The sequence below is a fragment of the Danio aesculapii genome, chromosome 20 (assembly GCF_903798145.1).
Source record: "Danio aesculapii chromosome 20, fDanAes4.1, whole genome shotgun sequence".
In the NCBI taxonomy this organism is placed as follows: Eukaryota; Metazoa; Chordata; class Actinopteri; order Cypriniformes; family Danionidae; genus Danio; species Danio aesculapii.
In genome coordinates, this window is record NC_079454.1 from 45,569,725 (window position 1) to 45,585,628 (window position 15,904).

General features: G+C 36.8%; 1 protein-coding gene across 1 annotated transcript in view; it reads right to left on the reverse strand.

Annotated features, from left to right (window-relative positions):
* The window catches only part of LOC130247406 (kelch-like protein 29), a 198,368-nt gene that overhangs the window by 114,928 nt on the left and 67,536 nt on the right, over positions 1-15,904 (reverse strand). Inside the window, exon 4 of the mRNA XM_056480630.1 lies at positions 2,388-2,586. Coding sequence (XP_056336605.1) covers positions 2,388-2,586 — 199 coding nt within the window. The remainder of the gene's footprint in view (positions 1-2,387; positions 2,587-15,904) is intronic.

Genomic DNA, 15,904 nt, shown 5'->3' on the forward strand with positions numbered 1-15,904 from the left:
GTCCATTATGGTATGTATTTCAGAAAATCCAGTAAAAAATAATAGTAATAAAATAAATAAACAAATAAAGAAGATATTGTGTGGCATCATCTATTAGAGATGTACGTGCTACTACACGGCTCATAAAAACCAAATCAACTCTGAGTGATTGCTTTATATCTCATCCAGACGCTCTCTTCCTGCAAGTGGCTGGTTCGTCAGCCAGAATAAGCTGAAACAGACTTTTATTTTTACCATTCGGTCAAAAGTCTGGCTACTGCAATGTGAGACTAGCAAAGAATAGATGAGAAGTACGAGTAACCCGTTATAATAACTACACATAATGATTTATTTATTAAGCATTAGCAAATATTTATTTATAAGGGATTTATGAATAGCCCTCACTAGATTAGGTCACACAAATGGATGAAGTTGAGTTAATAAAGCATTTATTAACATAGAAAGTAACTTTTATTCTATGCTTTAATAATAAGATAAATAAATGTTAATTTGAATAGTTTATTAATCGTTTACTTTTGCATTATGAATGACTTTTAAAAAAAATCATCTATTCTTAAACAACTGGTTTGTAAATAATGTCACTCATTATGGAAATGTACCCCTGTATACATTTCTGGAGAGAGTGAAATATGTCCCAAAATGTTTATTTTTTTGCTGTTTTTGTTTTTGTGAATGCACCAGAGGCCGCTGTGTATGCTTTTTCAGAGCTCAAATTTCTCTCGAGGGTGCCCTTTCATGCCTGCTGTTCTTGTGTAAATCCACCAGAGGCCGTGGTCAACTGACTGACCGACTGACTGACTAATAACCCCACCAACTCCTTTCCTTAACCCAACCAAAGGCTTTTCAAAAGCAGTCCAGAAAAAGAAAAGCAGCCCGATTTTTACTACATTTTTAGATCTTACCACATTCTCATGTTATTTATTTGTTTATGTTATTTATTGCCTTTTGTTTTAGTACCTGCTTTCTGGACCTGTTCTTCACAAGACTCAAACCCCATTGTCATGGTTAATTTCTCTCTGCATCTCAAGTCCGCCACCATGCACGGCGTGAAAAAGTAAGAGAAGTCGTCGGCAGCGTCATACCACTCTGTAACGTTCATTTTAAACACAAAATTGTACCTCTGGCTACATAATTTGCACTCTCCAGAAATGTATAAGGGGGTACATACAGTATTTGCAATGAGCCGATGTTGAAATACTGCAATACTTAATTTAGTAATAAAAATTGAATCATTAACCAAGTATGAAACACAATCATTAAGCACATTATGCGTGTACTGATCAGTCTAGAACACAGCATTTGTAGCTGTAGTTATAAACTGCTTACTAACATCCATTAATGTAGAGTTAATGCTTAACAAATAATGAGCTAACTATTGCCCAATGCTTTATAGATGATTTATATTGTGTGCAAAAAAATATTCAATTGATTTCAATTTTTTTTAAGGCAAGTGCTGACACAATTTTTGTGGGCTGAATTTAAACAAATCCGATTTAGTAATGTTCAACTTAATTTGTTTGTTTAACTTCCAAACCAGGCTCTGAATACGTATCTCTTTATACATTTTTGGAGAGAGCAAAATCTGTCCCAGGAGCTACATTTTTTGTATTTTTTGTTTTCACGAATTCACCAGAGGACACTGTGTACGCTTTTTAATCTCAAATTTCTCTCGCGAGTTCCATTCGCTCCTGCTGTTCTCATGTAAATTCACCAGAGGCCAATGCCGACTGACTGACCAACACCCCCACCCACCCCCTTTCCTAAACCCAATTAATAAATGTTTTAAAAAGCATCAATTGATCAGCGCCCACCCCCTTCCCTAAACCCAACTGACAGTGTTTTCAAAAGCAATCCAGAAAAAGAAGCCCTCTCGGCAGCCTCATTTTTACCACATTTTCAGATTGTACCACATTCTCACCCTGTTATTTACTTGTTTTTTTTTTTTGGCTTCTGTTTTGGTCTAACCTGCTTTCTAAAACCGTTCTTCATCGGACTGGAACTCTGTCGTTGCAGTCAATTCTGCTCTGTGTCTCAAGTTCACCAATGTATGCGGCGAGCTACCGGAGAAACTGATAACATCGTAAAAGCCGTACATACGGAGGTAGGCGGTCAGCTGGTAAGTGCGAAAATAAACATCATACCATCCCATAGCATTCGTTTTAAAGATGAAATACAGCTATACCTACTTCTGGCTACATAATTCATGATCTCCAGAAGACATTTTCAGAATGAACCTATGTTGTTAAATTCAGCCAATATAAATTGTTTCCAACCACTTACCTTAAACAAAATGTAGTAAATCCTTTGAATCCTTTTTCTCAGTGTACAGTAGTTATTATAAAGTATTACTGAAGTACAGTGTGAAAAGTTCTGATAAACTGTCTGACCTGCAGAGAGTCTGGGCCTCGTCCTGGGCGTCTGCATCTCCTGCCGCGCATGAGGCAGCATGTGGTATCGTTTGGCCTCGTTCACCAGGTCTCGACAAGCCTCAGACGATTTAATCAACTCCTCATTGTCCACCACATTCAGCAGGTAACTGGGGTGGATAAATGGAAGCCTGACCACGGCCAGCAACTCTGATATGTGCTGCGAGACAGAGAGAGAGAATATTTATTCAGCATTTCATTCATTTTCTGTGGCATTACTAGTGGAACGACTGCTGAATGATTCTTTTGTTGTTTTTTTATGAATCAGAAAGAGTTGATGCATTCAAATTCAAAATCATATTTTATTTGTCACATACTGAGTCACACGCAGTATGATATGCAGTGAAATGCTTACACAACCACTTGTGACCTTAAAGAGCCCATATTATACATGAAATAGGGTCATATTTAGGTTGTAAGGGTCTCCAACAACAGTCTAATATGCATGCAAGGTCATAAAACACTTTGATGGTCTTATAATCTGCATTTATTTTTACCTAATTATCCCAACGACTCCCATATGAATCGTTCAGCGATTCATTTGTTCCCAACCCCCTCCTCAGCGCGAAGCTAATCTGTGCTGATTGGACCGATGACAGCCTGCTGCGATTGGTCGACAGTGACAGGCTTCAGCACGAGACAGAGTGAAATGCCCAGCTGGTAATCAACTATATAAAAGTAGTCACAGTGCACACGCGCTTCATAGTGTAAGGCTTTTTTCACACACACACACACAACCCTCCTCAGAAGAACTGGGGAGATCGACGCGAGTCTCTCTCTCTCCCTCTCCCTCTCTCTCTCTCTCACACACACACACACAACGCTCCTCAGAAGAACTAGGGAAAGCGACGCGAGTCTCTCTCTCTCTCTCTCTCTCTCTCTCTCTCTCTCTCTCACACACACACACACACACAACGCTCCTCAGAAAAACTAGGGAAAGCGACGCGAGTCTCTCTCTCTCTCTCTCTCTCTCACACACACACACAACGCTCCTCAGAAGAACTAGGGAAAGCGACGCGAGTCTCTCTCTCTCTCTCTCACACACACACACACACACACACACACATACACACACACACACACACACACACACACAACGCTCCTCAGAAGAACTAGGGAAAGTGACACGAGTCTCCTGTCTCCTAGCTTACGATCGATCGCCATAGCAACGACAAACGGCAGTGGAACGCGAGCTCACAAAAGCCTTTAACGTTAAATCCGTAAACAAAGCGGCACGCGTCGCGTTTTTAACGTGGCTTACATGTGATAAGAGAATATAAAGAGTAACCGCGTGTACTGTACCAGGTTAACAACTCATCTTTGGGTAGAGACTGTCAATATTATCCATCTGAGCACAGCGTGACTTCATTCGACCGGCGGCGTCTGTGTGTGTGTGTGTCTAGTGTTTTTTCTGTGTTAGTGGGTGGGGCCGCAGGTTTCAAATCTCCCTGGTTTGCGCGCGTAACTACTGGCGAGGCTTGTGTTTCGTGGCTGCGTCATCGCGAAACACCTAATGACTCGTTATCAAGGCGACTCGTTTGAAGCACTATGAGTCGACTCTTTTATAGATGAATCAATAGTTTTAAACACTGTACACTTACAGATTTAAGCCTTAGCTGGATATTTCACTTCACTTAGAGCTGTGTTACACACTACATGGAAGGGCATTTTCAAAAACCCATAATATGGGCTCTTTAAAATAGCACAATAAAATAATAATAATAATAATAATAATAATAATAATAAGAAGAAGAAGAAGAAGAAGAAGAAGAAGAAGAAGAAGAAGAAGAAGAAGAAGAAGAAGAAGAAGAAGAAGAAGAAGAAGAAGAAGAAGAAGAAGAAGAAGAAGAAGAAGAAGGAGGAGAAGAAGAAGAAGAAGAAGAAGAAGAAGAAGAAGAAGGATCGGCATAGGACATCGAGCTGGGAATCAAACTCAGGTCACCGTGAACACGTTAATGCTATATGTCAGCACACTTAACCTCTAGGCCAGGGGTGTCCAAAGTCAGTCCTGGAGGGCCAGTGTCCTGCTGACTTTAGCTCCAAATTGCTTCAACACACCTGCCTGGAAGTTTCTAGTATACCTAGTAAGAGCTTGATTAGCTCGTTCAGGTGTTTTTGATTAGAGTTGGAGCTAAACTCTCCAGGACCGAATGTGGACACCTCTGCTCTAGGCTACTGTTGCCGACTTTAAAGATGGCCACTGAGTGAAATGACTTGCCTTAAAGGGCACCTTTTTTACCTCTTTTACAAGATTTAAGAAAAGTCTTTTGTGTCTCCAGACACAAAATCTGTTTTTGTAGCCTGTGGCTTTAATGCTAGTTCTCCCCATCCACCTTTCCCACATGCCTGTCAGAGTGTCTCAATCTCTGCCTCAGCTGCGTCAGATAAATAGCACAGTGATATAGAGATGAAGGAAGCATATCTCACGGAATGTTTGTTAAAAATACTACAGTAAGAACTTTCCCAATGATTATTTGATGTATTTGCGGTTAATTCAAGCCTTTCTGCAATGATGAGTCACACACAATGTTGTTACAAAGTTCACGCATACACATACACAGAGCGCACATTTAACGTTGCACTCAAATGTGACAGGATCAATCTTGTAACGGATCAATCAAACAGGATTCATCTTATAAGAAACACGCGCTACGTAATAATATTACTTTTCCAAAGTAACTAGTAATATAACGCATTTAAAAAAAATGTACCGCAAGTCAATTTTACCTTGCTTAATTGGCTTTTAAAAAAATATTGCGGAATAAAAATAACCTAGTCAGGTTGAATCCCACACTCAATGAGAATGCGTGCTGTTACAGAACAGACAGTCAGCTTTTCTACTAACCACTGTTCTACTAACTGATATGGGTTTATTTAGAGTCAGAGGGGGTGTCCGGTATGTTAGTACTTACTAAAGATGCAAACCGTTTCACGACAACTCTTTTCAATTCAATGAACTGGTTCGACCACTTCACTTAGAAGATCCGGTTAAAACAAACGATTCATTCGTGAATCACCTGTCATCACTACAGACAGTCAATAACAGAAACAATGGCTGGAGACTAACATTTTTGCGATGGATTCTTGTTTTTTGAACTCATCGAAGAAAAGAAGTGGATTGTTGTGCTCCAGGTAAAACAATTAATTTGACTAAACAAAAAAAAATGCTTATTGTTTTAATTGTTGAGGAGATGCAGCCACTGGCTACTGTAGAAGTGTTTACACATGTGTTAGGGCCACGTGAAGCAATGTATTCAATGTATAAAACACAAAGATTTATTTTGATTTGGGGATTTTTTTATCGTCTTACTGTTCATTTTGTTATTAAACATTTTTAAAGGTTTAAAATCTGTTTTTGATTTAATATGAATTATTTCATGTTAGTACTTTTAGGCTTTATTGCAATCTTTATCTCAATGGACAGTGATTTTACTTAACTAATAACACAAAACATTCAAAGGTAGCAAACACATTACTCTACATGCTTTCATTAATCTGTATATACAGCATGTATAACTCTGGGCTCAGAAAGTTCGCAAAATATAATATTTTTAAAGGAAAATGAAGGTGTAGGTCTTATACTGTAGGTGGCTGTTAAATGTAGAGCTTCTCTATAACAAAGGTGAAAAAACACCTGCAAGTTCTGAAAGAGATCAAACCTCAGCCAGGTAAGGAAATGTAACGCAAAAGTAACGCAAAAGTAACCCAAAAGTAATGTAATGCATTACTTTCCATAACAAAAGTAACTAAGTAGCGCAATTAGTTACTTTTTTTAAGGAGTGACTCAATATTTTAATGCACTACTTTTAAAAGTAACTTCCATTGCTGTATGCATATCCGTTATGTTAATGTACAAAATAAACATGATTTAACCTCCACAAACCGGGATTGAATCTTCTTCTTCTTTTATAATTGTACTGACATATGGCTGTGGTGATAAAGACATGCACAGTTTTAAAAATGTTTTGTGAAACTGATTCTTGATCACATTTAATGATTAATGATCTCAGAGAGCTGAACAGATCTTTTAATGGCATTTGCTTTACGCACGTCCTTGGATTTGGACCCTATTCTAACGTCAGGAAATTTTTAGAAAAGAAACTTATAGTCTTTATATCACCCCAATAAAACTGTGGACACACTATACACTCTCAGAAATAAAGGTATGTGAGCTGTCACTGGGGTGGTACCTTTTCAAAAGGTACACATTTGTACTTAAAGGGTCCATATTGATACCTCTAAAGTATATTAGTACAGTACCTAAAAAATTTAAGAGGAACACCTTTGTACTTATTAGGAACTAGTATGCACCGTTGAGGTATTAAAATTGACCTTTTAGGTACAAATGTGTACCTTTTGAAAAAGTTTCTGAGAGTGTACCTACACACAGTTCTGTCCAAACTTACAAAAGATGATTTTTATCATAAGTGGCCTTTAAAGGAACTTTGCTATTACCTGCAACACGTAACTTGGTCACGTGAAACATGCCTTAGCCAATCACATAGCAGCTTTTAGGCCCTGTTTACACTAATACGTTTTAGTTTTAAATCGGTGTTTTAGAATGAAAACAATCTGCGTCCACACTAGCGTTTCATCTTGTGTTTCTGAACAACTATCCATCCACTGAAATCGCATCACATGACCATAAACACACTCTGGCATGCACTGCACGTCAGACTGCTCATCAAGCATCTACCGCTGCATCTAATCTCAATATATTTAGTAAACTTGATATTTAATTCCTCTTGTTGTCTCTATCTAACGACATATTCCCCGGCTTTGGTCTTTTGAATCTATTACTTGTTCTCAGGTAATGTGTTTTGGCTGAGCGCAAAGATAAGTTAATATATTAATTTATGTTATAAATATGCATACAGTGAAGATGGTGGTCATATAAATATGGAGCTAAACAACACCTCAACATTTTTGGTGTCTGTTAAGTTAATATCAAAATGAAAATAGGCAGTTCCCTATATCATGGTTTCATTTTATTGATAAGAACGTGAAACAATGTAGCCTGGGTGATGTGAATGAGGTTATAAATTACACTGTTCCCTCTGAAGATTTACCCGACGTGTCCTCAGGAGTTGGTTTTCATATCAAACTTGCAAAATCTGAACTTACAAGGAGAGGATGCAAGACTGAACTTTGTGCACTTAATATTGAGGAAAAAGCCCCAATCAGATAGGCGAATGTCTGCAGCCCCGCCTCCGTTTTCAGATGTCTCCGTTCACACTGACATGGAGCAGCAGCGTTTAAAGGGGAAATGAAGCACGTCCACAACTTCACGCATTGGGTTAAATTAGGCTTTGCAGTCAGTTTTCAGTCCATTACTTCCACTGTATCTGTTCAGCTGAGGGAACGGAACCAACCCTGTGACGTCCAACACAGCGACATTCCAATATGGCGGTGCTCTAGGTCTAAAAGTTATGGTAAAACATGCAGTTTTTTGCTAAATGGTTACATTAATCAAGTTTGTTTAATATATTTTCATTAAAATGGAACCCAATGTACAAAATAATGTAAACTTGACTGAGTGCTTCATTTCCCCTTTAAAATGAAAACAGCCTCTTCAGCATTTTCAAAAAGCTGTTTTCGGTGCTCGAAAACTTCTGGGTAGTGTGAACGCATGGAGTAACCATAGCAAAACGTATGTGTTTTAAAACTAAAACGTATTAGTGTAAACTGGGCTTTAGTCTCCTTTCCATTTGAAAAAAAAAAAAATGTTTCTTGAGCTTCAAATCATAAAGCTTAAGAATGATTTTGGAAATATTTTAATAGTATTATTGCAAGATACTAGTATTCAGCTTGAAGTGCAATTTAAAGCCTTAACTGGGTTAATTACGATAGGTTAATTAGGCAATTCATTGGACAAGAGTGGTTTGTTCTGTAGCTAATCAAAAAAATAAGTTAAGGGAGGCTAATATTAGTGACCTTAAAAAAATGTAAAAAAAAATGCTTTTATTCCAGCCAAACTAAAAGAAATAACACTTTCTCCAGAAGAAAATATATATATAATAGGAAACACTGTGAAAATGTCCTTGCTTCATTAAACATCACTTGGGGGAAATATGTGAAAAAGAATAAAAATGTCATAGGAGGGCTAATAATTTTGCCTTCGACTGTAAATCACCCGGAACACAGTCATGAATGGACGTCTCTGTTAGCGGTTTCAGTGGCGAGTGTGTTTGCTCAGAGTGGTCCTCGGCGGGGCTTTTGCTGGCGTCAGCGCTAAATGCTGTAAACAGGAGTTGACAGGGACAGCAGCGAGTCAACCTCCTGACCTCTGAGCTCACGACACATTACGCAAACATCCGGAAAAAAACAGGACACACCGGAGCTTCTGCTGCCTCTCAGAGACTTCACCTGATCTGACCTTCACTGTACTCTTGCTCTCCGTTCCTCATTAAAGGCAGCATTTCATAGTGAAACTGCATATTCAATATGGGAAAAAAATTGAGAAAGAGATTTAATTTTATCTGCTGGGAATTTAATGGATTGTGAAAAAGAACGCAGAGGCTGAAGGTCAAAATCACCTGCTGTATTTTGTGAATGCTAAGGTGTGTTTTTTCTATATCTTTTGTTATTGTTGTAACTTAAAAAATCGATAGCACTTATAATAGCTACACACTATGAATCATAAGCATTATCAAAATAGTTCATTTTTCTTCGGCTTAGTCCCTTATTTATCAGGGGTCACCACAGCGGAATGAACCGCCAACTATACCGGCGTATGTTTTAAGCAGAAAATGCCATTCTAGTAGCAACCCATTACTGGAAAACACCCATACACACTCACATTCACACACACTATATGACCAATTACGCTCAATTTAGACCAATTCACCTATAGCGCATGTCTTTGGACTGTAACATCATTTATATCTTCTTTACCCCATAAGTGGGTTCGTTCTCTCATCAGTTGGAATAGAATAACTTTTGCACAGATTATGATAGAGACATTTCTGTGACATGTGCAGGAACCACCAACATTAATTACAGCAACCTAGACCACACAGAACCTAAAAGGTACAGTTTCAAATCTGAGTTTACAAAAAAAGTGCCTCGTTTTTGGTGGGGTTTATAAAAAAACAAACAACATAAACAATTATTTTAATCACTTTCAACACTGTTTTATGAAAATTCAAGGCAGAAATCCCAAAATAGCACTTGACATTACCTCTACATTATGCGACTTTCTTGACTTTCTTATAATATATATATGAATGTATGTATATATATATATATATATATATATATATATATATATATATATATATATATATATATATATATATATATATATATATATATATATATATATATATTAGGACTCATGACTGTACATCTTTAAAAAAAAAATTATATTTTAATTTTATTGTATTATATGCTGTCCTGTTTCTCTGATTGCTTGTTAATTGCCAGGTCTGTGAAGCAGTTTGGTCAACATTCATGTTGTTTTAACATGAAGTTGACCATGACCTATAAGTAGGCCTACACAGAACAGGCACACACAGATTTTTAGCCTTTCATTAAGTTATTTATTTACTTGTGTAAATTTAGTCAATCATTCATTTCCCTCAGGATTAGTTCCTTTATTTATCAGCTAGTTGTATAACAAATGGACTATAGATACAAATAGATACATAACTAAAACGATGTTAGTAATAGGAAATAGCCAACTAGCTAAATATTTATAAAAGTCTATATAATATATCATTTATATTTTATAAAATATATAAAAGTCAGGGTTAGGGTTAGAAAAAGCAAATTAAAGTAAATCATTTAAATTTTATTTTAAATATTATTTAGTTGTTTTTTTTATTTTAAGGTGTTTAGATAGACAGTATACTAAAATGAATAGTTGTAAACAGAGTAATGTAGTACTTAATAAAATGATGATAATGATTAAGATTATGATGATTATTATTATTATTATTATTATTATTATTATTATTATTATTATTATTATTATTTTAGTAGTAGTAGTAGTAGTAGTAGCAATAGTAACAGTAATAGTAATAGTAACAGTAATAATAATAATAATATGTATTATTATCATTAATTGTAATGTTATTATTAATAATACTATTAACAACAACAACAACAACAACAACAACAACAACAACAACAATAATAATAATAATAATAATAATAATAATAATAATAATAATAATAATAATAATAACGCTTGTGGTGCTTTGAGTTGGGATAGGGCTATGGTTTTGGACAGGTTTGGTGGTATGGGTAGGTTTAAGGGTGGGTTAACATGTAAGGAATAGTCAACATTGTATTTACAAATGTAATTACATACAGGTATTTAATAAAGCATGTTCACAGTAAATACATGTATTTACACAATAAGTACATTGTAACGAATTATTAATTTTGGTTTAAGTACATAGTAGTTAAGGACACTTACTATAAAATGGGACCTAAATGTGTTTAGCTTAATTATGGTACTATAATGTGCATTACATCTATCGTAATGTTCACAATAAATACAGCTTTTAAATAAATGAGGCCAATTTTTTCACATTTATTTTTTATCTAAAAAGTTTGCAGATAACATCCTATAATTAGCCCAGGCCAGCATAAAAAAAGAACTCTCAGCATCCCTAAACAAAAACAGTTTGTTTAGCAAACATGTTCCCCAAACAATAGAAGGCAAGAGGCCAGACACACACAACGGCCCGAGAGAGATTTCAGAAACCTGTGCCAGCTCTCGGCACGGCCTCACACACATTGCACCATCCAAAATGTGTGCCGGATCTCAACTTTTCAGTTTACCTCAGTGCACTGGCAAGACTCTTTTTTTTTTTGTCAGATCTATGTTTCAGACTTCCATTCTAACTGCATTGCAATCATTTTATAAACGGAGTGTTACTGTAACATCAGGTCAGAGACAACAGAGGTGAGGATCCACATGCAGTTTATTTAAAAGGTTAGTCAGAAAGGCAATGGTCAAACAGGGGCAAACAGGAGCATAAAAGAAATCCAAAAGTGTAGTCAAAAGCAGAGGCAAATGGTCAGGATAGGCGGCAAAACAACAGGAAGGATTAAACAGTTAATCTCATATTAAAGCAATGTTATTGTAAAGGATGATAATTAAGCCAAATCAACAAAAATAACTGCAAGCAAAAGCAGGTGAAAAACATTCTGTGTGTGTGATAGTGAACAGATGTTCAAGCACACACAGTTAACGTTAGGCTCAATAATAATCTGTTCAAAGAATGGTGAAAGCGAAAGCGGCAACAACTGCTGCACACAAAAAATCTGGAGATCTCTTGAAAGCAGCAGGACAGTGTGTGCACGAGCACCATTTTTTCCTATCTATTTCAAAGAGAAACAATGGCATCAGTTGCGTTTCCAGGCACGGTTGTTTTGTTCAAGAAAACAAGAGCTTTTAAACACTCGCAGGCATCACATCAGCTCTGCGTGAGGGCCGCCTATTCGCCTGTGTCTCACCATATGCCTGATCATCATCTCATTCGGTATTCACCTGCTTTCTTTTGCTCGCGCAAACAGTTATCAATCGTTCTGCTTCTAAGAACGATTGAGTTCTAAGAGCACCAAGTTCTAAGACCACATTTGCACGCATATTGACAAATGGTTCTAGTCTTTAAGGACGAGGCAACTCTGGCAATTTAAAAATTATTTTCAACCAGCCAAGGTGGCTAGTGGGGGTGTCTGTCTAACCTGCCACAGCTGAAATCTACCCACATTTGGCGGGCTGGCGTGTGTTCATGTCAAGCCCTGCATGTATGTAAATGTACATGTATATTTATGTATATGTATATATGTATATTCATTAATTTATTTTCTTTTCTGCTTAGTCTCTTTATTAATCTGGGGTCACCACAGCAGAATGAACTGCTTGAACCGAACTTGAATCCAATATAAAAAACAAAATAAAGATCAGATTTAATAGACGAGACCTCTGAACCATCAACATTTTGATACTCTGTTGAAGTCTCACACCTGAGAATTCATGTGAATTTATGTGAAAGGCGTCTTTAGGCTGCCATCACCAAATATATATATTTGAACAAACAATGAACAACACATTTATTACAGTCTTTATTCAACTTTGAACTTTAATAACGCATTAGTAAATGTTACTATGAGTAATAAATGTGGTACACGTATTGTTCATACTTAGTTCATGTTAGTAAATACATTAACTAATGGACCATTGTTTTAAAGTGTTACCAAAAAAGGTCCATCACTAAAATCCACATTTGTAGAGTCATCTTTTTTTGTATTATGAGTTTGTGTACTGATATAATGATCGGCATGCTCATAGCAGCATATGTCTCTCCAACAGGATCACCTATGGCTGAAGTGTTCCTTCACCCGGCTGTGAGATCAGGGATTATGGCCTGACTCCAGTAAGGATCTGATCTAAAATAATGTCACGGCAGACGGACGCTCCCCCTTTAGCCATACTGCTGCCAGTGCTCAGGCTTAGCCCACCCTGCCAAACTGCTTCGGACTGGTTAGAGAAAATAATCAGGAGCTCGCGGCTCGACCAGGCCATGGGGAGCAGACGAGGGGGGATTTGAGCTCCAGCTCATAAATCTGAACAACTAAATGCGTTGCTGGTGCTCGTGGGCTCCTGTCTTGTGCCGGGGCGATTAAGTGATAGCGATAAAATATGCAACCCTGCAGGAAGAAAGCAAAGACGCAAGTGACAGATCTCACCCTGAAGGATGAAAAACGCAACGGAGGAGAGAAATCACGAAACTAAGATGAAGCCAAGACGAAGAATTCCACCGTGACTCTGTGATCCACATTGTAATGTAGACTAATGCCTTTAAAGGAGACGTTTAAGAACAGAAATACACAGATCATGCCTGGCTAAGAGGAAGTATTTTAATTATTTAAACTGCATAAAAATCTTTTACTTTAAATAAGTGTTCATTTATTTTGCACTGTAAGTTGACCAAGGTAAAATAATAAATTAATTTATTATTAGATATGAAATATAGAAATTGAACATGGTTTTTATTATATTTGAATTTGAATATAAATATGGATATATTTTGTATATTGACTACTGTCGCCTATCCAAGTTTTAGGAATAACAAATAATAACTTGACTTCTAGTTGATCATTGGTATCAGAAGCAAAGGCCTGGGGCAACGGTTCACCTTCCAGCAGGACAGTGACCCAATGCACACCACCAAAATATCAATGGAGTGGCTTCACAACAACTCGGTGAATGTCCTTGAGTGGCCCAGCTAGAGCCCAGACCTAAATTCTATTGAACATCTCTGGAGAGATCTGAAAATGGCTGTATATCACCACTTCCCATCCAATCTGATAGAGCTTGAGAGGTACTGCATAGAGGAATGGGCAAAATTTCCCAAAGACTTTTCTATTCAAAGACTATTCAAAAAGACTTGAGGCTGTAATTGCTGCCAAAGGTGCATGAACAAATTATTGAGCAAGTGAATACTTCTGTACTTGTGATTTTTCAGCTTTTTTATTGTTAATAAATTTGCAACAATTTCTAAATCTTTTTTCACATTGTCATTATGGGGTATTGTGTGTAGAATTTAGAGGAAATAAATGAAATTTAATCCATTGTGGAATAAGGCTGTAACATAAAAATGAGGAAAAAGTGAGGTGCTATGAATACTTTCCGGATGCACTGTATATAATATATGAATAATATATAATTGTTTTATTCAAATAACTACCATTTACTCCCACATTACTGTTATTTCTTATATAATTTTCCTTCCTCCAGTCCTTAATCCTTCCTCTCAAACTCATGTGTCATTCAAAACATATTATCAATTTAAAGCTGGGCATTTCATGCCTATACAGCCACACACCAACACCTCACATAATTACATGTACATTTAATCTAGCTGTTTCTGCTTTTTTCCTCAATTTTTTTTATTAACCTTTAGACCTGCTGTTTGCAGAGCCTTTTTCTTCTATTTTATACACCGTTTCTTTCCCTGTATGACCTTCTTTGAAAAATTGAAAAGCTAATAAAAAAGTATTGACTAATTTACATATTATATATTTATGTATAAACTGTCTTTCTGTTATTTATTTCCATATTTTGACGAATAAAGAAAAATAAATAACATTAAAAGTAATAGTAGTAGCAGTAGTAGTAAGGGGTATGTTATATTTAAATAATATCCGACAGCATCTGTCCACCCTCATAAAACATTTGTGAAATGTAGCTCCAGCAAGGTCTGTGGAAATTTTCCAGCCTTTACGCTTAACTATTTTTTTTCTTCACTGCAATGAAGCAGATTACTCGCAGCTGTTTTCCCCTCGCTGACCTCTAACCCCTCACACAGCGCTGCAGAAGAGCGTCTATTGCATGAGCTCTGTGAATTATTCAGCCATAAACAGCACAGGGGCGACTCATGCTCAGGGCATTAACCACACACACATACAGAAAAATACCAGTGCGCACAAACACATATGTGCACACACAAACACGGAAACAACACAGACACATTAGAGTTCCAGTGGCGCAGCGCATACTTTTTTAAATCCCCTCAAAAAAGTGAAGGTGGGATCCCTGCCAGGTTTATAGTGTTGAAATTATGTTGTTTTCAGTGTCATATTATAACATCATTCACTATAAATAACTTATTACATGGCTGTCTGGAATACTTGCTTCTGATTGGTCAATCGTGACATTCCAATTTATGCTATTCCCAGATAACAACCTCTAAATAACACAAGCTCATCCGAATACTTCGAATCATCTTTACCTGTCAGTGAATATGTTCAAATCCATACACTAACATCCACATTAATATGTATCTGCTTGTCTGTCACGCCATGATTTTAACTGTTTGGCACCATCTCGCGAATTAATAATATGCTGGTTAGTCTATGCTTAGTTTGGCCAGTTTAGTTTCTTTTAGCTTTGCATTTTTAACCGTTTGGAGCCATCTTGTGACTGAATAACGTGCAAGTTAGTGTATACTCCTTCACCTGGTTTTGTTTATGTCAGCTTTGCATTTAATTAAAGAATTAATGAACTATTACGGCTCAGAACAATATTTCATGTGAAATTTTTATGTTATGTTGCAAGTAGCCTTGTAATAAGTGGGATAAAGAACATACAGGAGGTTGTTTATGTAGAAAAAAAGCCCTTCAGTCTTATACAACAGTGCTACGATTTGGCCCTAGCAACCGTCTGGATGTACTGTATCCCTTACTTACTACACAGCTCTCTGGAATACTGGATTCTGATTGGTCAATCACAAAATTCCAAGTAGGGCTGGTTGATTAATCAAACTGTAATTGCAAATGCGATTGATCTGATTGCCATGCACATCTTGTCAAGGGGTCACAGTGTGATCTGTAGTAAATATCCTCCAAAGTCCAGAGGGCACTCACAAACCCCTCCAACCACACACGAAGAAACCTAGGAAATCTCTTGGGGAAATAGCAGTTGCTGAATAAACAGAAGATTTAACTGCTTTCATAGATTC